Genomic DNA, 26,753 nt, shown 5'->3' with positions numbered 1-26,753 from the left:
TTTCATACGAAACAAAATTTTAGGATATTTGTAAAATAAGACTTGCTTTATGTATCTTAAATTGGCAAACATTTATTTTTCCCATTGTGGTTCATGCATAAAATGGGAGAAAAAAAATCATAGTTTTATCTTTTAAAGTATATTTTAAGTAAATTGTCAGTATATAAAATATTATTGAAAAATATTTAAATCAAAAATTGTGTAAGATAAGACTTGTTTTAAGTTTTCTTAAACTGACAAATAGATTTTAAATTGAAATACATATATATATATATATATATATATATATATATATATATATATATATATATATATATAAAGTGTTTTATTTTAAATTAAAGTTATTAATTTTACTTGCTGCTCTCTAAACTAAATTTTGTATATAATGTTGTTTTCAGAATATATAGCTTACAAAATCAGCAATATTTTCAAGCCTGAAAATCTAAAAAAGAAAATTTAAAAAAATTTAACAACAAATGGAAAAACAAGTTTTTTTCGTTTAAAAATAAATGTATCTAGTTTTAAAGATGTTTAGATATTTTACCAAAGAAAAAACACTGATTAATTATTTTTTGCTGTTTAAAAATCTAGATGTTGCACCGTGAGGCCTGGAAAGCATAATAACATAAATAAATACTGAAATGTAGAAGCTTCAAAATTGTCTGTGGTCAAACGCAAGGCTTTCATTGGTGATAATGCAGCAGAGGATGTCGGGTGAGTGGACGGTTCAGTCAGTCTGGTTTGGCGTGCGGTCAGTGACCCGGGGCTCATTGAGGCAGGGGCACGAGGACCTCAACGTAGTTTATGGGAAAGAAGCCCGATTCGCCGTTAATCATGCCTTCATACCAGTTCTCATCGATCTGATTGGTGAGGATGATGATGTCGCCCTCTTTGAAGCCCAGCTCGCCCTCGTTCTCCGGCTCAAAGTCGTAGAGCGATCGACAGCAGGGCTGGTCCAAGTGTGACTCGCTCTCTGCAAAGAGGAAAATACAACCACCTCACACGTTTAAGCATTTGTTGAAGGAATAGTTCACCCCTAAATTAAAAATATCATTATTTACTTACCCATATGCAGCTTTTTTAAATTATTTAATTTAATTATGTTTTTACAATGTTCATAGTGACCAGTTTAATTTTAGTATCATTGATATACTATTATAGTTCTGAATCAGATGTTTTGTAAACATGTTTAGATTTATTGTATTTTTTTCATGCTTTTGTTTTAACTTTAGCTAAAATACATTACAATAATAATTTTTGATGATATCTTAAATTATTCTATTTTTATATTTGTTTTCATATTTAGAGTTCAGTCATTTTGTTGGTTGCTTTTGACCTCTTTATTTGTTTTTATATATATATATATATATATATATATATATATATATATATATGCTTTTATCATGTTTTGGCTTAGTTTTACTTCAAATTCAAATTAAAAAAAAAATTAAAAATTAATGTTGCCTTGATTTAGTTTTAGTTAATGATAATAATTCTTTATCAAAACCCCCCTAGGAAATCATCACAAAAGTGAGAAATAGACCTACAATTACGTTCTTATTACATTTATGGCTCATTCACATCCAGTATATTCCTCATAAATAGCAATTAAAATGAAAAATAAATAAACACAAAAATAATGCAATAGCTTAACTTCTTTTTTCTTTTGTAGAGCTTGACATGCAACAATGAAATATTGTTGAAAAAATTATTTAGTTTTCCACTGAAAGCAGGTCTGGAATCACTTGAGGGGGAGAAAATAGGGTTTAAAATGAAATATTAAACATCTACATGCTGCATTTAAACATCCAGAGCAACTAATGGAAAATAGCACAGGGTTATTGAGAGGAAAGTAACAGAAATTCAGTTTGAATGTTGATGTGTGGGCAGATGAGATAAGTGAAATCTGTGACCGCAGATCTCCAACAAATGCTCTACATATTTCTTCAGAATTCAAAAAGTCATTATCGACCAAGTATTATAAATCTCCTGGCCTTTACAGGGCTGGGTATCGCCTACTACCTCACATTCAGTGCGAGTCAAGGCATGAACCTACAGGATGATACTCACGTATGCTATCACCATTGGGGCTTTCAGGCCATGATAGAGTCATGGGAGCTGTGTGTGTGAACTCATCAACTGAGAGCAAAAACACATGAGATCCAACATGAGAGACAGACAACGTACACACAACACAGCAAATGTAACACACGGTTGATGAACATGAATATGACGGCAAAAAACAACTACTGTATGTCATCTACGAATTGCATGGGAATCGTAAGGTTGTCTGGTTTTGTTCCTGATTCGTCTACTTACTTTTATCAGCCTCTTTATGCTTTTAAATGCTTTACATTTTCCCAATGCTTCTACTTTTCAAGTCTGATTAACATGATGCTTCATGTACTGTAACTAAATTATAAATACTCTTCTTATAAAAAAAGTTTAAGTAATCAAATATTTCCATGATAAACATTACTACCTACTTTTTCCATTTACAGTGTGGTTGACTTGGATATCTGAAAGGAATATGAATGAATAATGTAAGAAAACATGACGATGGTGAAATATATGTGCAAATCCATAAAATGAAACCCTAAAATGGACACTGTAACTCTGTGAACACCAAAGTTGTCCACAAGTGTAGAAAATATCATTTTGGGCACCGTCAAAGACGGTGAAAAATGTTTTCTTGATGATACCTGTGCTTTTGACTGATGAGGTGTGGGTAAGTCCATTGTGCTGCGTGCTTTCAACAGTCTCCAAACTGGACACGATCGACTTTGGCTTGAACTCTTTTTTGGGCCGAGTGCTTGCAGTAGATATCCTGCGAGTGCAGAATATATGTGCATAAACTCTAGTGCATATTAGCAAGAAACCTTAATTTATAATTTTCATAACGTATCATCCAATGAAGACATCAACAGTTGTTAATATTGAGTAGGAATATGGGATGGTTTCAAGCTGGTTTTCAGTGGAAGATACCTGTTCTGTAGCTTGCTGTTGAGCTCTTTCAGGATCTCCAAGGACTGTTTATGGTAATCCAGCGCTGCCTCAATCAGAGCCGATAACTGACTCACCTGCTCCACCTACAGAGACGTGACATATTCATCACATGAAGATGATCTCAGCACAGAAACTTTACTGATACACAAGTGCTACACAGAATTTACCGGAAAACATACATAGTGTGCAACGCATACAGATTATAGAAATATATATGTGACCCTGGACCAAAAAAACTGTCTTAAGTCTCCGTGGTATATTTGTAGCAATAGCCTAGAAAACACTGTATTTTATGCCAAAAATCATTAGGATATTAATATTAATATTTCCTTACATTTATATAGCGCTTTTCTAAGCACTCAAAGCGCTTTTACATGAAAGGGGGTATCTCCTCATCCACCACCACTACTAGGCACAGATCATCTTCCATAAAGATATTTTGTAAATTTCCTACCATAAACATATCAAAAACTAATTTCTAATTAGTAATATACATTGCTAAGAACTTCATTTGGACAACGTTAAAGGTGATATTCTCAGTATTTAGACTGTTTTGCATGCTCAGATTCCAGATTTTGTAATATGGTCTGATCCTAAAAAACCATAGATCGATGGAAAGCTAATTTATTCAGCCTTCAGATGATGTATAAATCTCAATTTTGAGAAATTGACCCTTATGACTGGCTTTGTGGTCCAGGGTCACACACACACACACACACACATATATACGACACACTTATGTACAGTACAGACCAAAAGTTTGGAAACATTACTATTTTTAATGTTTTTGAAAGAAGTTTCTTCTGCTCATCAAGCCTGCATTTATTTGATCAAAAATACAGAAAAAACTGTAATATTGTGAAATATTATTACAACTTAAAATGATAGTTTTCTATTTGAATATACTTTTTTAAAATAATTTATTCCCGTGATGCAGAGCTGAATTTTCAGCATCATTACTCCAGCCTTCAGTGTCACATGTAACATCTGTCGATCACATGATCATTTAGAAATCATTCTAATATTCTGATTTATTATGAGTGTTGGAAACAGTTCTGCTGTCGAATATATTTGATCAATAAAAGGTTCAAAAGAACTGCATTTATTCAAAATAAAACAAATCTAATAATATATTTTCTTTACTATCACTTTTTATCAATTTAACACATCCTTGCTGAATAAAAGTATTGATTTTATTTTAAAAAAAGAAAGAAAAAAAATTACTGACCAGTAGTGTATATTGTTATTACAAAATATTTATATTTTAAAAACATAGCTTCTTTTTTTTACTTTTTATTCATCAAAGTATCCTAAAAAAGTTTCACATGTTCTGAAAAAATATGAAGCAGCAGAACTGTTTCCAACTTTGATAATGAATCATCATATTAGAATGATTTCTAAAGGATCATGTGATAATGATCCTAAAAATTCAGCTTTGCATCACAGAAATAAATGATAATTTAAAGTATAATACATTTAAAAACAATTATTTTCAATTGTAATAATATATCACAATATAAAAATTTTTTCTGTATTTTTGATCAAATAAATGCAGGCTTGATGAGCAGAAGAAACTTCTTTCAAAAACATTAAAAATAGTAACGTTTCCAAACTTTTGGTCTGTACTGTATATGAAACAGAAGTGTGTTAAAAATATAATTTAGGCCTCACAAAATGTTCTCATTAGTCATTTTTCCTTACATCATTCTCCAAAAAGTTGAACATGCTCCTCTCAGCAAGTTCTTTGGATTCCTCAAACTTCTCCACAGCCTGTTTGATCTCCTCATCAGGAATCTTGCCTTGACGTTTCTTCTTATAGTCAAAGTCTAGCCGGCGACCCTCCAGTTTCTTCAGATGATGCTTTCAGGAAATCACATGACAAGCTTTCATTGAGTAATCAGCCAAGAGGGCACACCTACTGGCCGATGCTGCTAATCTCCAAACAACCTCATTTCCAAAGGCATTCAGGTTTAAAGATTTGAAATGCTAAACTGTATTGCCCATTCAATAATCCTTCATTTAGAATGAAGGGTTGATAAATAATAATGAAACAGGGTCATACCACAATCTCTTTGAGGTCTTTGTCTTGTAGAGTCTGAAGTGGGTCAATGAAGTTCTGTTTCACATTGATATCGAGAGCATCTTTAATATCAGCCATCTGCTTCATGGCTTCACCAATGTCCACCAGCGCAGCTCCTAAGAAGATGAGGTAGACATAGTTCATGTTTGATTTTCATTCAAAAATGTATAAAAAATTATAATTTAATTTAAAAAAATGTATTACTATATTTTTTGCATTTACTAGAATAACTTCATATTAAAAAATTTATATATAAATAACTATACATTACATAATCACATCATAATGCCTTTTTGTGATAATATGATTAAGTACTTTCTAAACAAATGGTACATATTTCATAATTTTCTTTTTTATTTACATTTTATTAAACACAATCCAAAGGATAAGATTATTTATTTTTGACAATCAGTACAAAAAAAAAAAAAGTAACCAAAATTCCGTAAAAAAGATTTAAAATTCTAAATGAAGGAGCCCATTGGAAACTGTGCTAAAATAACTATTATGTGCTCATCTGCATCTGGCATCAACAAAGCACCACAAGGTGTCAGAGTTGTGTTCAAATGCTATAAGGACAGCAATATTACAGGAAACATGTTTCATAATGTGTAAGATTGTATGACTCAAAGAGAGATAGAGTCTCGAGATCAACCAGCATTGCTTCGCACATCAGCAGGATTTCCGTATACGTCGACCTGTGATTCATGTCTGTGCATGCATACGCTTGACTCGGTATGAGCGCACTTACCGAAAGTGGACTCCTCCCCGAGTTCCTGTCCATATCGCAGCATGCAGTCTCCTAAAAGCCCTTCAGTCTGAGGATAACCCGTCGTCTTCACCTGCCCTCTGATTTTAGACACGGTGTTGAGCATTCCCAGTTTGGCTCTTGATGCTGTGCGGATACACGACATACACTCATGACCAAACCAGAAATCATAACACTGCACTCCAAACATGAGTCATTGACAAAGAAATTACAGTAATTTAGTAGCAGAAGTGTTTTTCCAGAGGCTAGGAAGGCACTGCATATTTAAAAAATTAATAAATAATGCATGAGAAAATAATCAACAACAACATAAAAAAGCAATTTAAATATACAAGATTAAATAGTGGTAAATCACTTTTTTCCCAAAGTAAAATTGTGCAAATATTAGAAAAGGGAGGTGAGTTTTCTGTGTTCTCATTGAGCGAGATAATCATTTTAATAAGATGATATGCAAGAAATCCTGAAAGAGTGTTCCTGTCGCTTAGTGGTAGAGCATTGCGTTAGCAGCACAAAAGGTTGTGGGTTCAATTCCCAGGGAGCAAAAAATGTTAACCTTAATGTACTGTAAGTTGCTTTGGATAAAAATGCATTAATTTAATTTAATTTAATTTTAAATCATGTTCAAAATGAACAGGTTCAAAAATCTGCCTGAATGGATTATGGATTCAATTACATTAGTAAACAACTTAACAACTCATCATTGTTGACTAAATTTAAATCAAAATTCACAAAAAAAAAAAAACATCAGAACGCTTGATTAAAATGCTGTGTTTACAGAGGTCTTGATGACAGGTGTAATTTTTACAGTATTATTGAAGTATAATTTTTTTTATATATATGATGTAAAAATGTAAATAAATAAATAAAACAGACACTAGCATTCAAAAGTTTAGGGTTAGTGATAGGGATGCACCGCTCATGATCTTTCATGGTCGATTCCGATAACGATTTTTTTTTCTTAATAGCAACAAACAAGAAAGAAGGAAAGTATGCATAAACAAGATATTTATTTGGTATTTAATAGGCCAAACTGGCTTTTGGCTATTGAAAACAATAATGGTAACCATCTGAAATTAACGGGAGTATCTACACAGTAAGTAACTTACATTCAATACAAACATAGATGATACAGACATCAGCATTTAGATGCAAAAGATGTTTCTTTCGTCCAATGAAAAAAACTAATTAGGGTAATGATTCACATCTATATATTTTTTACTTGAGCCAATGAAAAAATAAATAACTATTGGCTCAAGTGCGCTACAGCAGGTGATTTTTAAATCAAATTAAGTCGATGTAATTTTAAGGTAAAATAAAAATAATCATCCTACACAGAACTGACATTTACTTCTGGCTTTTCAAAAGTGTATGCAAAAAAGAAAATAATTTCAGTTTTGTCACAGTTTTGTCCAGTTCCGATTTATGGCCGGTCAACCGGTGCATCCCTAGTTAGTGAGGTTTATTTATTTATTTTAAGAAAGTAACACTTTTATTGAGAAAGGATTATCAATAGGATTTCTAATTCAAATTAGATTAGATTAGATTAGATTCAACTTTATTGTCATTATTCAGAGTACAAGTACAGAGCTAATGAAATGCAGTTAGCATCTAACCAGAAGTGCAAGAATATAGTGTTTTATATACATAAAAGTGCAGAGTAAGTAAAGCTATGATATACAGAATGTACAGTGGAGTTGCTATATACAGTATTGAGCAGAGTATATACAGACTATAAATATGAATGCAATGTAGATATTGTATGTACATTATGAACAGAGCAATGAAGGATTATATATATGTGGCGAGTGGGGCGGGGCCGAGAGGCGTGGGAACGAGGAGCCCCACCGCCAGTATCGAGTCCCACGTAGGAGATGGAAGGATATAAAACTGGAGCGACTATAGTGAAGGACGAGAGAGGACCAGGCCTGGGACATTATTTTATGTGTTTGCTTTTTATTTGTGCGCGTCAGTCGCCGTGAGGGGCTGACGCGCTGTTTTGTGTTTATTTTTGATTATTAAAATGTTTTTGATTGCGCGCCGGTTCCCGCCTCCTTCTTCCCGATGTATGTGGAGTTCCTATCATTACAATATACATTATGAATAGCAGGAACGTGAGAACAGAGGTAATAAATACAGTTGAATGAGTGTGCAAAGTATTGTTGAACAATCTATTATATGCAAAAATAACAGTAGTGCAATGATTATATAAATGTTATTGCAAACTAAATGCTATCCTTCTGTACTTTCTATTAATCAAAGAATCCTTAATTTCAGAAGTCCACCACGCACTGCTGCTAAGTAGGTGGTGCTAATGATATTTAATGATTGAATGAAATCAGAAGTGCAGAGTGATGTGAATATGTCGGATCTGTGATTCATACCTGGGTTTGGCTGAAGGTATTCTGTGGTTTTAGTAACAAGTTCAAAAAGAGACTTGTTGGTGACTTCTATTTTCTGTAGAGGTGGGAAAAGGTAAGTGTAAATATGTTTTTGTCATATACATCACATGTGAAGAGGGGCTCACTTCTCTCACCCGCTCCATTTCCATGAAGTCTTCATCGAGTTTTGTCCCTTCTGTACCGCTTATCTTCTCACTCAATAACTAGAGAGAGAGAAAGATTAGATCAGACACAGGAAGCAGTGATATTACTATAGGAAGGAGGAAATGGCATGTTTTCCTGTGCACACACCGGGGTTGGTGGAAGAAAAAAATTAATCAATAAAGAGCCTCCATTGTAGCTTATTGTAGAAATGACACCTGATATCACAGGTCTGAATTTAGTTTTTTTTAAGTCTGTTTTAAGCAGCAGTCAAACAATGAAAGAAAACACTCATATTTCATGATCTTGTTACTATATTGACTATATCTGAATTAATGTATTCAATTGATTGTTAGTTGACCTGTAATAACCAGAATCTTAATTGCATTGCATTTTTTATATAATCGCAGACTGTTGTGACTTAAAAAACTATTTAGAAACACACACACACACACACACACACACACAAACACACACACACTACTAGGTTAATGTAGCTGTCATTATGCAACATTGTCCATCAGTTGCCACTCTACAGCAAAATGAATTATGTCAATTTGTGAAAGGCTAACTGTACGAATCATGCTATATATAATAATGCACCTCTCAAAATCACTAAGAGGATTAACATATCTTGCATAACCAAATGAAAATTAGGTTAACATCTTTGCCAAGCAGGTCAGTTAGAACAGATTTGAAAAAGTGTAAGACTGACACGAAATGAAGACATTAGAATGAATGATTTGCATTTGCAGGGCTGCATGCAAGGTGAAAGGAAATGTACAGTACTGCGTGTATCTGCAAGGAAAACGTTCACACAGTTTGTAGTTTTAATATTTTTAGCTGTGCCTTAAAGCAATTTTAGAGGCACAACTTTTCAATAAGGGGCATGCTGACGGCACGCTGTGTTTTAGTGTGCTAAAAGCCCAATAGTTCACTTCAGGCACTGTAAAAGCATGTGTGAAAAAATGCCTTCAGATACATTTTTTAATAAATTCAAATCAATTCTGTCAAACCCAAAAGTCAATGTGCAATGCTGTTCATCTATTTTCCTTCAATAATCTTAGCGAAATATGATATTAAACAATTAAAAATGATTTAAATGCTATTGCACTGATTGGATCGTGGAGCCTGGATGTCAGAGAGATCCATTACAGCAGCTGAAAAGGAAATCTTATTACATTTTAATTAAAAATAATTTGCCACATTGATGGATTGCATGAAATAAAACCTAATTGTGCATCTAACAAAAAATGAAAAAGGGTCAATTTTGATTTCATGTTGACTAAATATCTGTATTGAGAGGCTGCAATTATCTGGTGCATGTGACACCTGTCTCATTATGCGTATAAACCTGTCTAGCCACCAACTAGCTGATTCTGAAAATGTGTAGTTTTTTCACACCTACTGTACCAGTTCTCTAAACTCAGAAGTACATCTGTTTTCAAAATGGTAATTCTACAAAGCACAAACTGCGCTGTATGAAGTGGCCTACGTTTATACTAACACACACTTGTCAGAATACTGACCTACTTCTGCCTCTGGTTCACCAACAGCAGCACGGAAGCTGTTTGTTTACCGCACTGCTGTGCATGAGTGATGAAAGTGTGAGGTCAAGATGTCTTCGTATCTCTCTCTCTCTCTCTTTAATGCACTGATGCTTGCAAGCAGAGGTTGTTCAACACCCACATGAAACACTCACACCGTTCAATCGTGCTTGTAATGACAAGACTGTAATCAGCAATATGATCTGCAGTTATGAATCAACCTCTGGATCCTCAATGACTGAATAATCACAACTGATGGCTCATTTACGCACTCACGAAACCACAGGTTATGATCTCTCAAAATGAGCCAGATCGCACCGACACATTCCAACGAGAAGAACCAAACTTCAAATATTAAATATTTTTTATCCAAAAATGGGAGTGTGGCATGCTGGACACTAAAGAAAGATGGAAAAACTACCCTTCCAAAATTCATAGACTAGACAGCAGATTACATAGTGCAATTGTGTGAATGAATCACTATTATTGTCATTTTAGAAATGTGTTTTTACATTTCATCAGAATTAATGCACTTTGTCACTAGTACAAATCAAGAGCATGTCAATTTGCGGCAAACCAAATGACCAGATGAAAGAAAACAGACTGTATCACACCCTCATTTGAGAAAAATATTGCATGTTTTCAGATCATCAGCTCTTTGTTTTCAGTGAAGAGAGAATGCGTTAGCATGGTTGCCAGATTGTGAAGATTAAGTAAAACACTGAGCAGAAAATTTATAATAATATAATGTTATATATATATATATATATGTATATATATATATATATATATATATATATATATATATATATATATATATATATTATATTATATTATATTATAGTACTTCTTTTTTAATTATTTCAATAAATGAAAATATAAAGTATTTATTTATAAGTTATTTATTGCATTTATAAAATGCTAAAACTATATATTATACATCAACTACTTTATTTTAATCTAATCTTTTAATTTTGTGACACAACGAGCATGAGAGTACCACTATTAAGGGCGGACTGTGAGTACAGCATTGCCTTAATGTCATTATTAACAAATTTCAAACCACTGAATGCTGCAACTGAACAGAAAGCTACATAATGAAATACTGTTCCTTTTTTTCTTTTTCTTTTTTGTACTAGTCTGTTTTTATTTCACTGATATAAAGCCTACAGCAGAGGTTATCATGGGTTCCTCTGAAGGCAACAGCAAACACAAATGCAAAATGCACAGACTGTAGACAGTGTGTCAGTCCACTGGGATTTAAACAGCTGCCGTCTCAGCATAACCACTAACTAACCCAACACTCAGAAATAAAAATCTCAGAAATGTCCTTAACTTCCTTTCTGAGAAAACAGTTGATGTTACAATTTGGAAATCAGGAAGCTGATCTGAAATGCTGTCTTCTGGTATGATTAATGATGTAACTAGATTATGTAAGATGATTTTATTGAGACAGAAGATTTCTGTTGGACATCTTTTGGGAAGATAAAATGCAATCTTAGAATAACTTGATTCAGTAATATTGGATAACATCAGGCCCAACAACCTCCTACACTCTCAGTTTCACTGTTACAAACACACAGAAATTACATTCGAACCTACACAAAAGGCAAACTGTAGGCAGCACAATGCAATATGGCGCAACAAAACCATACAAATTAATATTTCGTATTCAAATAACAACAATACTATTGATAAACTGCAAGGTTAACTGGTGCAAAATAAAATGTTTGCTTATCAGATGTATATTTTAATAATTTATTTATATAGTAGATGAAAAGACTTAGTTGGAATTTGAAAACATCTTCATTTACTAAACTTGCTTGTGGATTATTGTGATGTTTTTATCAGCTGTTTGGACTCTCATTCTGACGGCACCCATTCACTGCAGAGGATCCACTGGTGAGTAAGTAATGCAATGCTACATTTCTCCAAATCTGTTCTGATGAAGAAAAAAATGCATCTATATCTTTGATGGCCTGAGGTTCAGTACATTTTCAGCAATTTTTCATTTTCGGGTGAACTACTTCTTTAAATCCAGTCATCTGTTTATATAGCAGAGGAAAAGAAAGACATTTAAGACAGTTCTAAGAGACAGCTTTTTGTAAAATGTTAAGTGCAAAGACTTATTGAGGTTAGCACAAAAAATACTGTTCATCATAATCAGGTGAGTACAGGCAGACCTGTACATCTGAAATGTATGTAATTTTAATAAACTTCTGGGCATAAATGTTAGAGCTCATCATTAAACCTTGAACCATGCAGTTTTCGTTTAACCTCAAAGCCTTTGTTTGGTCTGTTCATCTCTATTTTATTCTGTGGTGGCCTTAGACATATCACTGGCTGAAAATTTGATCTGTCTGTCAACATACAATAACATCAGCACAAACTGTTCCTGTTTAATAAACCAGATTTGACCTGACCATCTGAACTGTGTGTCACTGATGTTGGGCAGCTATCTCACAACAGCGAGCAGATAACGCTCCTGGTGTTTTTTCAGGCAGCACTACTGCTGTGTTCTTTATATAAGGCCATTACACACATTTAAAGAGTGCAGGATGAAATGAAACACACTTCAAAGAGCATGATAGTCGCAAGAGAAAGAATGATAATGGCAGACAACTAGAAAAAATTCTAATTGTACAGTTTGAGTAGTGTAAAAAGTGATAATGTATGCATTTAATGTGCTGCACATAATTATATATATATATATGACCTGACAAAAAGGGACAAAAAAAACGTCAAAAATATGACACAAAAAAAATTTGCAATCACAGGAATAAATGTCATTTTAAAATATATATATATATATATATATATATATATATATATATATATATATATATATATATATATATATATATATTAAAAAAATATTCTTGCATGTATTCATTTTGCACTAATATTATTTTTGCATGTAATATTTTTTATTAAATATTATGTTAATATATTAAAACATTTTATCTAATTAAATTATTACATTGTAATATATAATGCAAAATATTAAATCACATGAATACAATATATGCATTAATATATTTATTAAATATATAAATACAATATTTATAAAAAAATATATATGAATAATAAAACTATACCCCTTGTACCAAAGTGGATTTCTAGTGAAGAACCAAAAAGATCCTCAAAGAAAACTCCATCTGTAGACTGTATTTTCTAAACTTCATGAGAATGACATGGTTTAAAATCACACACTCTAAAAAATAATAAGCATCTAAAGGCCTGCTAGTTTTTGCTAATAAATAACTTCACAGCTGGTGACTCTCTGAAATAAGGTTCTTACCCAAGATACCTACGATTACTTCAGTCTCTGTGTCTTCCTCGAACTCCACTCACTAGCAAACTAACTAGGTCAGGCTAAATTTAGCCATAACACACAAAAGAAATTAGCCTTATATGGCAGTACTGTTTTTCACTTACACTGCTCAATGACAATATTTGAGAAACCCTGAAGTAGAAGGACAAGGACACTGTGATATGAATTACGTATAGAAAGAAATGTTTTTTTTTTAAATGTATGATTAAAGCCAGCCTGATATCAAAACTGACCTCACCTTTTTTTAACATTACTGGTTTTATCGTGCATAAACACTGCATGAAATTTCACAGAAGCAAAGGTTTGTATGTGCAAAATGTAATTTGCTCCACTTTTAAAAAACAACTTTTTCAGAATGTTTTGGCTGACTTATAAAGAGAAGACAGAATTTAATACATATAAGTGTTACTCACTGACAATCACTGACTAGTTACCAAAATAAAACAGCATATGACTGGAATCAATCAATCAATCAATCAAAATGATGCAAACAAACACATAAATGAATGAATTTGGATTCATCTGTTAAACACATACATTTTAGTGCAGCCTGCTTCCATTTTCTCATAAGATTTCCTTGCAGAGGTACATTTTTGTTCCTCAGTTTTATATTGTTAAACTGATTCCGGTTAAAATAACACTTCCTCAGTCCATCGCCTGTTGTCCTCTCACATCTAAATCCACCAACATAAATGGTCAGTGTGGCCCGATTCAAACGAGTCGCGCTGTTTTGTTCCACTTTTGGAGCATAAACATTATATTGAACATTTATCGAAATCTTCATATCATTTTATCATGGAAAATTACATTGCAATAATTATTGAATCGCTATCGAATTATCACCCAGCCCTACTTGCCGGTTAAACATTTCATTCGTGTGCTGTTCTGACATGTGATTTTTCTGAGCGCGTGCACTAAAAATCCTGTCAAGCAGTGCCTATAAACTGGACTAAGTTATCTTTCACGTCTGATTGTACTAATACTGTCAGAAACACACAAGGTTCACATATAAATACAGCTGGTTATGTCTACAGTGAGAGTAAACCAGATGCATGCAGGTCTTAAAGTGACAGCAGACTAATAGTACCGTGTTTCAGTTTACGAAAGGCCGATGTGTTTACAGTAGTGCACTGATAAAGTGTAGAATATGTGGTCCATAAACCAAAAGCAGATAACAACCTGCAATATCCCTATAATTTCTTGTTGACGTTTGTCAGTGAAGGAATGAAGTGAGCTCTGAAGCCTGGGGCTAGGTTTCACTCTGTAACAGATACAATAGAAACAACAGGCTTCTGGGACTCTAGTGGTGATAATGATGACTGAACACAGCTGTGTCTGTGATAATTACACTCACTGAAGGCAGAGGGAAACTGTGACTCCATTACAGATCCAGTAGTGCTTTATTATCACTGCACATGATGAGAGACGACCAGAGAGTGTGAAATTGACTTGACGTTGGTGTGGTGTGACTCTCATCATCCTGACTCATTTACTAATAACACACTGCCTGAAGACACATCTTACAGTGAACATCAAATGGCACTCATTATCCATTATCAAGTGAAACAGGATATTCCCTTCTAAAATAATATAAGGTTATTACACTTTGATGAAAGAAAAACAAATATTTTACTGTGGAATGTGCACTAATGAACTGAATGTGTATTTATATATTAAATAGGGTCTGTTTTGATTTACTATTGATATATAGAATATGATTTTCCAATGTCAAGTCATTTCAACTAATTATTATTTAGCTACTAAGTTCCACCGAAATTTTACATTCAGACAATTTCTGTCTTCAAAGTGTTGCCTGAATTGTTATTTTTTAGTTGGCTCTACCTTTGATAAAATAGTTTTATAGTCCTTTCAACTAAAATATTTTAATTGGTCAAACATTTAGAAAACTACACCAAATTGTGTCTATTAAAATGTAACCATTCACTCCACATGTTTCATATGTTACCTCAACTAAGATTTATTATTTGGACATCATAAGAAATTGCTGTGGAACTAGTTATTATATTTTATATTGAGTTAAAAAAATTATTACCTGGTGTCTATCAATCACTAAAACACACACATTACAACACATAATAGCCTTTATTTAATAACAATCTGCATTGTTAAAGGGAGGGGTGAAATGCTTGTTTTCACTCAATCTCCTGTTAATCTTGAGTACCTATAGAGTAGTACTGCATCCTTCATAACTCCAAAAAGTCTTTAGTTTTATTATATTCTTAAGAGAAAGATAGTCTGTACCGATTCTCCGTCGGCGGAGCTAAAGAATCACGAGCACCAGTAGGCTTTTGAGTTGAGAGCATGTGGAAGCTGTGACACTACCTTGAGGAAAAAACCATCATCCAAAACAAACCATGGCTAACAGTCAGATTCAGCCGTTTATTTATGATCCAGAATCAGATCCCGAGGCTGAAACTGAACGAGAGCAGCAGCAGCAACGACTCGCTCCTAGCGGGGCTCGAACTCGGTCTCCGGCATGGGAGGGGACGCACTAACAAGGAGGCAGAGATATTTTAAGCAGTTTTACTCACCGCCTGCGGTTCCAACACACGATCGTGACCCTTTTTCGTTGGGACTGCATTATCCTTAAGAAATAAACGATGTGCAAATCCGGCGTCAAACTGGGCCTTGTTTGTAAAACAAGCATCTTCGAAATGCAGGGAACAAACACAAACACTTGCACAACTCCGTTGATGCTCTGTAAAAATAAACTCCATCCACTGGTCCCTTAATGCTGTTTCTCTTTTGGTAATCTGTGAAGGGTTGTCTTGCCCTGGCAACCAAAAACACACTTCTTTTGTGACATTTCGCGACGCTCTCGCTCTGATCAGTGAATGTCTGTTCTCTCTCTGCTCTGCTATACTGGAGCGCGCGCTCTTCCGGCAGAAGTGCCTTAAGACCCGTATAAGGAAATTCCGCTCCATCTAACGTCACACAGAGCAATTCTCGAAAAAACTTTCCGAAACTTGTGCCAAACCGGAAGGAGTATTTTTGGAACAGAAATACTCCTTCAAACGTACAACTTAATTTTTGAAACTTTGTCCATGTTTAGCATGGGAATCCAACTCTTTAACAGAGTAAAAAACTCAGTATGCATGAAATAGCATTTCTTTAAAGGGACTTTTTTGTTTTTTTTCATTCAATTGAAAAGTAAATAATTTTTATATGAAAACATTGCAGTTCATAAACTGCAAATCTTTGGCTGCTGTCTTGCAAACAGAAAATGAAAAAGATAACATTTATACAAAAATATACTACTCTAAAGAACAAATTGAGCAAATTTATATATATATATATATATATATATATATATATATATATATATATATATATATATATATATATATATATTAGGGTTGGGTGTTGTCCACCAAATTGCCATCAGACGATGAAACAGTGCAGGTGCAAGGTAAATGTTGAGACAGAGTGAGTCAAGTAGTTACCATTTTTAATGTGCAGAAAAGAATTGTGCTTAATAAGAATAAGACTAAACAGTTTCCTTTTCATTTTATGTCATCTTTAAAAGAAACAAATCCAAGACAAAGTTGTTGAATGAAAAAAACTGTACTTCAATGGACATCAGAGAAAAGACAGACTCAGTGTTCTCTCAGAAGTGTATTTTCCTGCAGGTTACCGGAGTAAAAATACAGCGGTTTGTGAAAGAGTCTCCTTCATCCCCAGAGAATAAGACAATGCGGCAGAATCAGTGGAACAGCTCTGAGCGATGTGTCTCTTTACTTTACAGGTAAAAACCAACAAAACAATAAAAATAACAACAACAAAGGTGTGTTTTGTTTTTTGTTTTGTTTTGTTTTTTCATGGGTGGGATCAGTTTCCTATTCTAGCTTTTCAACAGCTGATTCATCAAAGCAGTTTCAATAAAAGGTCACAAAAACAGGAACTCTCTTCATAGACTCCAAAATGTCACCTGTTCCAGAATAACACGCCACAAGTACCAGAGATGATTGATCATGAAAACACAATTGTGTGACTTGAAAACACTTCACACTGAATCAACATGCAGCAAAAACAAGGGATGTGCAAAACGACTAATTTTCAGACTTGACAAAGATCATTTGAAGATTCAACAAATAAAGGTTTAAATGTTTAGAATAAGTATCTTATGCTCACCAAGGCTGCATTTATTTGTATCAAAATACACTGAAACTGTAATATTGGGACAAATTATTACTATTTCACAAATCAGTTTTTTAGTTGAATATATTTTTAATGTAATTTATTTATTTGATGCAAAGCTGAATTTTCGGCATCGTTACTTCAGTCTTCAGTGTCACATGATCTAATACGCTGATTTGCTGCTCAATAAATATTTCTTATCATTATCAGTGCAAAAACATATTTTTGTGAAAGCAGTGATGTGTTTTTTCCAGGAATCTTTCAGGAAAAATTCTTACTGCCCCCAAATTGTGAAAATAGTATAACTTTTTCTTCAAAAGGTCATTCTGTGTTATTTCAGCCTGAGTTCCCCGGCTCAAATTTCTGATTTTGCTAATAATTTTTCTGAAGAAAGATAAAAATGTATAGTGATGAAAGCCAACATTTTAAATGTCATGGATGTATATCTACTGAGAAATCCAATATTTTGTAGAGGAGGGAAAAAATTAAAATTGTCACCTGAGATTCAGAACAAAATTACAAGGGGGGTAAAAACGACTTTAGAAAGATGAGAGTATCACGATTTTATTTTTACAAAGATATTGGTCTATTAGCAAAATCTGTCTCTTTTTACCTTCAAGTGTGCATGCATGTAACTCAAGAAGTTTTAAAGATATCTTAATGCCTTTTAGATTTTGGGTCTTACAAACTTTCCTCTTGGCATCTTTATTTTTAAGGCCCTAAATGGTTAATAGAGATATTGGGATTTCAATATGGCTTCAGGAGTAAATTGTTAAATTGTACACATTTTCAGTGGTCAAAAACCAAATGTGGGTCACTTTGCATAGATTACACATTTCTCTTTTAAAGAGGAATGTATGAAGAACAAATGTATCTTATTTTCTTCTGTCAAAACAATTGCATTGAACATACCTGTCTGAGTGTAATAAATTATCTTTTTCCACAGTTTGCATGCCTGTAACTCAAGAATTATTAAAGATATCGCAATATTATTTTAGATTCTAGTTCTTAATAAACGTTACTTTTGGAATCTTAAATTTCAAGGCCCTATTTTGTTCAGTCACAGAGATATGGGGATTTCAATGAGACACAATATTCAGATTGTTGAATATTACCCATTTTCAGTAGTAAAAAAAACTAAAAGTTGGTCACTTTCTAAACAGCTGATACTTATTGTATTTAAAGAGGAATTTCTGAAGAATAGGCAAAGTAATGTTAAAGCTAGAAATGTATCTTGTTTCCCCCTATCAAAACAATTGCATAGGACATACCTGTCATTAATATTCTTTTAGTGTTTACACTAATTGACTAGAGGGTACATTAAAATAATTGTAAAAAATGTAAAACATCTAGTTCACAGATTCAAAGTTGTCTGGCCTGGCTACTGCAAACATTTACTCAAGCAAAACACTCACTGGCAGACACCCGGGAGCAAGTAACACACCACAAAGTAAAATGCTGTCTTTTAAACTCTCCACAACAGCTCATGCATAAACCTGTGGATCCTACATAATTACAGCAACATTGCAGTGTTGGATTTGTACACAAGCAGTGCTTTACAAGAGATGATTACAGAGACAAAACTTCTCAGAGAGGGGTTTACAATCATGCTGATTTTAGTACACTTTAAAACACAGAGCATGCTATCAGCACTATAAATCACTCTCAGAAAAGCTACATCTCCTTTTTTACATATTTACATATTAAAAACTCACTAGTAGCAGATTAGTTGACCATTTGTCCACCCCCAGTAACACGTATGCACATAGATAAAAAAAATGCCTCATTTATTTCATGTTTCAGATTGGTTGTAGTATACTCCTCTGTGGTAAATAGCACTGAATTCTGAAAAAAATATGATGCAACAACTAAAGTCCTCCATCTGACACAAACACTGAAAAAAAACTGAAATCCAGTCCAAACTTCTGCCCTCTTTGAGGAAAGCCTGTTATGTTTCACTCTCTTAACAATCACATCTGATGCCAGGACATTTCCTTCTTCCAGGCCTACGAGATGGAGAGTCAAAAACCTGAAATGACCCCATCCATCAAGCGCAGCACCTCAGGAAAGGACGAGCTTTTAACATTGTATTTAATAGTCACATAAACAACCCGACAGAGTGACACGCTGAGAGCGCCTCTTCCCCTGGGGCAAGATCATATAACCGCCACTTGAGAAAGTGAAGGAACACTGGTTACATCAGGGGGTTTGATGTGAAACACTTTTTTTTACTATGTATTCATCTAGATAGACAGACAAACAGACAGATAGTAGGAGTGGAACGGTACACATACACCTGTATTCTTGCTAACATATTGCAGTCAAATGTGTATGAACTTCACATCTCTTCCCCCAATTACAACAACACCCTAAGTTTGTCTTGCTGCCGATTGCAGCAATAATGACCGACTTTTTTTATTTACAGACAGACAAACAGTGACTTCAGAACCAAGATGGATGGATGGACTTTTAACATCACAGATAGATGGATGGATGGATGGATGGACTTTTAACATCACAGATAGATGGATGGATGGATGGATGGATGGACTTTTAACATCACAGATAGATGGATGGATGGATGGATGGATGGATGGATGGATGGACTTTTAACATCACAGATGGATGGATGGATGGATGGATGGACTTTTAACATCACAGATAGATGGATGGATGGATGGATGGATGGATGGATGGACTTTTAACATCACAGATAGATGGATGGATGGATGGATGGATGGATGGATGGACTTTTAACATCACAGATAGATGGATGGATGGATGGATGGATGGATGGATGGATGGACTTTTAACATCACAGATAGATAGATGGATGGATGGATGGATGAATGGACTTTTAACATCACAGATAGATGGATGGATGGATGGATGGATGGATGGATGGACTTTTAACATCACAGATAGATGGATGGATGGATGGATGGACTTTTAACATCACAGATAGATGGATGGATGGATGGATGGACTTTTAACATCACAGATAGATGGATGGATGGATGGATGGATGAATGGACTTTTAACATCACAGATGGATGGATGGATGGACTTTTAACATCACAGATAGATGGATGGATGGATGGATGGACTTTTAACATCACAGATAGATGGATGGATGGATGGATGGACTTTTAACATCACAGATAGATGGATGGATGGATGGATGGATGGATGGATGGACTTTTAACATCACAGATAGATGGATGGATGGATGGATGGATGGATGGATGGACTTTTAACATCACAGATAGATGGATGGATGGATGGATGGATGGATGGACTTTTAACATCACAGATAGATGGATGGATGGATGGATGGATGGACTTTTAACATCACGGATGGATGAATGGACTTTTAACATCACGGATGGATGGATGGATGGATGGACTTTTAACATCACGGATGGATGGCTGGATGGACTTTTAACATCACGGATGGATGGATGGATGGATGGATGGATGGACTTTTAACATCACGGATGGATGGATGGATGGACTTTTAACATCACGGATGGATGGACGGATGGATGGATGGATGGATGGACTTTTAACATCACGGATGGATGGACGGATGGATGGACTTTTAACATCACGGATGGATGGACGGATGGATGGACTTTTAACATCACGGATGGATGGACGGATGGATGGACTTTTAACATCACGGATGGATGGACGGATGGATGGCTTCCCACAGCTTGGAACGTCCTGCATTGGATTGTGATCAGGGAGGAGACTTCCGTCATAACACGGAGTCATTGTGCCAAAACTAAATTTTGAAAAATTAACAGCACAATCAAACAATATGGAAAAGCCATTACATTTACATGACTTAACAGAATAACACTGATTGTCCTTGCATCGACATTCGCATTTAAGTCTCTCTATAGCTAAATGAATCACACCAAAATGTATTAGTTACTACTAAACAGAACTTGACTGACACTTTCAAACTTCACCAAGGGTACAAAAGCACCATAAAATATCTTAAAAGTAGTTCTATATTGCAAGTCTTTAATTTTTGTTGTTGAGAAAAGGGCCATAATCATAATCATCAAAATAAAATTAATTATAAAGAGAACATTGTGGAAGATAACATTTGAAAAACCAAGTAAAAATGCTTACTTACAAAATCCATCAGTCACTTTTAAAATACTTCAGTCATTTGGGATGTACTAATCAGAGGTGGGTAGAGTACCCAAAGACTGTACTCAAGTAAAAGTAAAAGTACTTGTAGAAATATTTACTCAAGTAAAAGTAAAAGTACTTGTAGAAATATTTACTCAAGTAAAAGTAAAAGTACTAGTCTTGAATAGTTACTTGAGTAAGAGTAAAAGAGTATCGGATAAAAAATCTACTCAAGTAGTTAGTTACTAGTTACTTTGGGTCATATATACTGAGCCTATTTTAATTTAGCTATATAGATAAAATGTATGTAATGTATGTGTGTGTATAAATGTATATATTTCATCAACCTTTACTGCAATTTATGTAATTTATTATAAAACCCTGTCTGTTTACTTAAGTAACAGAAAGAGGTGTCATGCCATAACATATTTTTTATATGACTGACTTTATATTAAATGTGAATTTAACATCAAAAGTTAATGTGATATAAATATTGCTACTAATCTTTTATTGTTCAGAAAGAGAGCAAATAAACATTTACATTATTAAAGATAATTTTCACTGACAGTCTAGAGTTCAATCACTCTCAGAAACTCCCATTAAAATCACTGAAACTGTTAACACTGTGAAATCAATATCTTAATTATAGATTCGTACACACATCTGCACTTTGTTGTTTCTGACGAGAGAATTCGCCAGAAAGAGGTTTTCAGTCAGTGACGAGTGGAGGAAGCACCGGCATTTTAGCGATGACTCATCGGAACACCTCTGATTGGCCATTGCATTCAAAAGCTCAACAGAACCGTGTGTGATTGGTTATAATGCGCAGCGCTGTAAAAAAGCGTTTGTCTCTGGTTCAGCGCCAGCAAGTGACCACAGATCTGAATTTAGCAGCTGATGATATGACTTGCTGAACGTACTCACGCCGGTGTGATTGTATTAAAATTAATACAATCTTAATTGGCTATTTTTTGTCTTTTGGAAGCTGCATTCAACTTGACTCCCCTCTTTTATAAGCCACACACATTCAACAAACTAATGTCACAGTGGTATCGTGTACTGTAATCGAATGTAGCCCAAGTTATTGCCTGTTAAACAGTAGACAGCTCACGCGGTGTTCATCTAATAAAGATCTCCATCGCAAGCAAATAATAGCCTTTGCAGATTTGCTTTCAATTCAGTGCAGTTGCATAGCCTCGTTTTCAAGAGCCTGTCCTCCAACAAAAAACGACCATATATGTCGTTTGTGCAAGCTCCTTGTTACGACCTATATTTATGTTTTAAAGTTAAGCGCCCTCTAGCGGGCGTAAAAATAATGACAGTATCGCGTTCATTAATATGAAAACGACCTTTACCGGCAGGTAACTGAGCGACTAATTCAAACTGATTAATGAACTAATTCACTCATTTGCCAACTGGTTTGATCAAGCCTTTGAACAGAAGTAGTAGACGGTGCGTTTGGAATAAACTGAAGCATTTATAACATTTATTGCATTAAGATAAAGTAACGAGAGGCGCGTCGCCCACAGTAACGAAGTAAAAGTACAGATTTTTCCCAAAAGAATTTACTCAAGTAAGAGTATAAAGTACCCATCTTTAAATATACTCTGAAAAGTATTAGTTACCCCAAAAAATAACTCAAGTAAATGTAACGAAGTAAATGTAACTCGTTACTACCCACCTCTGGTACTAATCCTAATGTACTTATATGCAAATTAAGATTCAGCCACACACACACAGTCCACAGAATTTTAAAAATGTCTTGCGCTCACAATGATATCATACTGAGGAGGTGAAGGCCCACAGAAGTGGTTTACATTCCAGTGTGAGCTGTAATAACTCTTGTAGCGTCTGCTCTCAACCATCTGCAGTAAAACCATTACTGTGCCAACTGACCATGGGAGCACTTGCTAATGTGAGTAATAAACTGAGATTAGTCTCGTCACAGTGATGATCCTCTACAGGAGTGGGTGCTCGGATCAATGGGACACAATCAATAATACATGTGGCAGTAAGTGAGCTGAAGTCTTGCGTAAACACATCTGCCTGTTAGTCTCATTTATGTGAAGAGCAACCCCTGTTTTCACATAAATCGCACATTCTCTGCCAGCCAGAGGACTGTGTGTTCCTGCATAGCATAAGGCCCTGATTTCACAGTTGGTTTCTGATATTAATCTGTGCTGGAAATACATTATTCTTTAACAGATTTTTTTGAAACGCCATTGTCATGGGTTTAATTCCAGGAAACGCATATTAACAGATTTACCTCGAAATTGCTCTGGAAAAAAATCTCTGCAAAATACATAGATATAAAAGCATTAAGAAGTGGCCACTAAATTGTCTGTTCCATTCATGTGTGAAACTACAAAATCAACTCATCGGTGGGTCAGCTTTAAGGAAAATCTGTAAAATCTGTATTTTCTATTTGTTCCAAATTGAGAATTGAACCCTAAATAAAACAATGGAATGAACTAAAATCATACAGTTATACAAAGAATTATGCATATAGTAAGGAGCCAAAAAAGGATGTTACAATATATACAGAAGTTTGACCAAATGTGCTGGGATGTAGGCAATATTATTAAAGTGTTTTACCACCATTTGCCTTTAATACAGTTTGTAACCCTAACTTCTGAACAAAAGAAGATTTTCTGAGATACTGAATTTGGGATTTTCTTTAGTTGTCAGTTATAATCATCAAAATTAAAAGAAATAAACATTTGAAATATATCAATCTGTGTGTAATGAATGAATATAATATACAAGTTTCACTTTTTGAATGGAATTAGTGAAATAAATCAACTTTTTGATCATATTCTAATTATATGACCAACACCTGTATACATTGTACCTGTGTGTGTAAATGAGAAGGGTTTCCTGAATCAGTAAAAAAAAAAAAAAACTTTGCACCTACAGTAACTTGTGTATGCAGTGAATCACTTCACCGGGTTCATATATAACTCATGCTTACGCACACCTATCCCCAATCCATGTTGACATCTGGTTATTAAGTTACTATGATCCTGGTGTGTTGCTTAAAATCCGACCTAAAACTTTCTGTATTCATTCTTGAAGGGTCAGTTGAGGTTTCCTGCACGATCTCTGTCTTAAAAGAGCCACCGACACCAGATGCATTTAATTCACACAGTGATTTGATGCATACAGTGAGAACAGAGCCTTTGGGAGAACAGGACATGATCATAAACAAGCTCTTGCCTGCCCAGCTCTTATCAGCTATATAAATCTGTTTAAACAATGGCATCATCAACTAGTAACAACTAGTGAACTTTGTTTTAGAAATAGACTATTGAAGTGCCAACCAAAGCAGTTTGGTTGCTTATGCATGCAGGCAACCTGGGAAATGGTAAATAAAATATTATTAAAATTACTTTTTTTTAACATTTAAGTGCTTGCTTACGCCTCCAAACTAACAGGCTGGCACTGAGCAGCATCTATGCTGAATATCTGAATTTCATTTCATGCATTTTTCTTTCCCTTGCTTTTCTACCAATCTATCAAAAAACCTGTAGGTGGTTGAAATGCGCTACTTCCATCCATATTCAATAATCAGTTCACTACTGCACTGATCATCAAAGACTGTATGCTTAGGCTTAGACTATAACATGGGCTTCATTACAGTGGCTTTACACATGAGCAGCAAGTGTGCAAACGGACTATGTGCTGGAATAAACCAGAAAGAATATGATATATATGTTCATGCCATTCAAATTACATTAAAATCTAATAATTGATCTATATTGGATATACCAACAGCTTTCTACATTGTGAGAGTCATTGGGATTATGTTAAAGGAACAGTTCATCTAAAAATTAAACATGCAGCATTTCATTCATCTGTACATCTGCTACACTGCATTAAATATTCTGTTTAAATGCAACATTTAAATTTAAACGTTTACATAAATAACAGAAATGATTGCAAAAGCTATTGATGCCGTTGTAGAAATGCACTATTCAAGGTCAGCCATGATTTATAGTGAAAGTGTCTGATTATAGGAGGCTTTCTGTTTTAAAGTGAGTATTTAACTCAGTCATGTGATCTTAACATGCCTCACTCTGTGTAAAACAGAGCTCTGATTAGGCTTAAAAACAGCTCTGACTAGGCTTACACATGAAACCTTAAAAGGTTTATTTAAAATACACTTTATATATGTCATTTCAAAAGAAAATAAGTGAGCAGAAAGTAATCATATTGCCTTAGGGTCCATGGAAATGTCAACAGAGCAAGTCAAAATTTGAACTACAGCAGCAGGGAGAAAAAAACATTGGAAAATATCCATTTTAAGTCAACCAAAACACAAGCGTACCATCATAATATTTTTTTAAACTAACTGCAGGCCTTCTAGTGAGCACAACATGGAGGTTACAAAACAATAACATAAAAAACACTATACAATGACACTCAAAATGTTTTTGAAAATATCTTTACTCAGAAATTGCTAGTAAATGTTTACTAATAATTACAAAGCATTAGAATTAAATGTTTTGTTTTTAGCATAAATTTAGGTAATTCTGTTCGATTTCTCAGAAAACAAGATTTTAACTATTAGTATTCATATTACAATTCAAGTGAATGTATATTTTATATTGGATAACATGACAAAAATATTGTGAATGGTTTTATATTAAAAACAAGTTTTAGCAGTGTATGCAACATTTAATGCCATAACTTTATCAATTTAAGACATTCTGATCTAATTTAAGAGTCTTTTGTTTCCTTAATTCGTGGAAGGGCAAATTAAGACCTGCAAAAAGCATTGCATGAAAATCAGTTCAGAAGATGTAAAACAATTTACTTCATAAATGCAACACTTGCCTAATTCCTTGATCTCAATTAAAGTGTAATGATGCAGAACCACCTACTACCTGAGATATGGCAAAACATTAATCAGGTAAAGAGTGATTTGACAGTTCTCCCTAACAAACAAATCCTCCACCTCCACTGAATGCCTTTATTCAAAGAAGAGGATGTTAAACTCTAAACAGCCAAACAAAGAAGGCTACTAACACAAAAGCGAAAGTACAGAACATTTACAGCATGAATGTGCCTATTGAAGAGGATTATCCAGCTGTTAAACTGGGATTTCTTTGGAAAAACAGATGGGCTTCATTCATTAACTCTACAACATTAAGTGTGACTTATCGTTTTTTGTTTT

At 34.2% G+C, this 26,753-nt stretch overlaps 2 protein-coding genes across 5 annotated transcripts in view; one reads left to right on the top strand and one right to left on the bottom strand.

The window, feature by feature from the left end:
• LOC128017369 (ferritin, heavy subunit-like) overlaps window positions 1-26,753 on the top strand; it is a 346,688-nt gene that overhangs the window by 306,474 nt on the left and 13,461 nt on the right. The window lies entirely within an intron of this gene.
• The window catches only part of LOC128017364 (endophilin-A3), a 28,195-nt gene continuing 1,768 nt past the window's right edge, over window positions 327-26,753 (bottom strand). Inside the window, exons 2-11 of one of the 3 annotated variants that reach the window (XM_052602726.1) lie at window positions 8,386-8,454; window positions 8,234-8,306; window positions 5,835-5,978; window positions 5,069-5,202; window positions 4,708-4,866; window positions 2,986-3,089; window positions 2,703-2,827; window positions 2,487-2,519; window positions 2,071-2,139; window positions 327-973 (exon numbers count right to left, since the gene is read on the bottom strand). In XM_052602726.1, the coding sequence (XP_052458686.1) occupies window positions 768-973; window positions 2,071-2,139; window positions 2,487-2,519; window positions 2,703-2,827; window positions 2,986-3,089; window positions 4,708-4,866; window positions 5,069-5,202; window positions 5,835-5,978; window positions 8,234-8,306; window positions 8,386-8,454 (1,116 nt within the window). In that variant the 3' untranslated portion in view covers window positions 327-767. Of the gene's footprint in view, window positions 974-1,380; window positions 1,745-2,070; window positions 2,140-2,486; window positions 2,520-2,702; window positions 2,828-2,985; window positions 3,090-4,707; window positions 4,867-5,068; window positions 5,203-5,834; window positions 5,979-8,233; window positions 8,307-8,385; window positions 8,455-26,753 lie in introns of those variants that run through there. The other 2 variants (XM_052602728.1, XM_052602727.1) reach the window with 2 other exon arrangements.

The sequence above is a fragment of the Carassius gibelio genome, chromosome A7 (assembly GCF_023724105.1).
Source record: "Carassius gibelio isolate Cgi1373 ecotype wild population from Czech Republic chromosome A7, carGib1.2-hapl.c, whole genome shotgun sequence".
Lineage (NCBI taxonomy): Eukaryota > Metazoa > Chordata > Actinopteri > Cypriniformes > Cyprinidae > Carassius > Carassius gibelio.
Note: the sequence above shows the minus strand (reverse complement) of the source record. Positions and strands in the feature narration are given on the sequence as shown.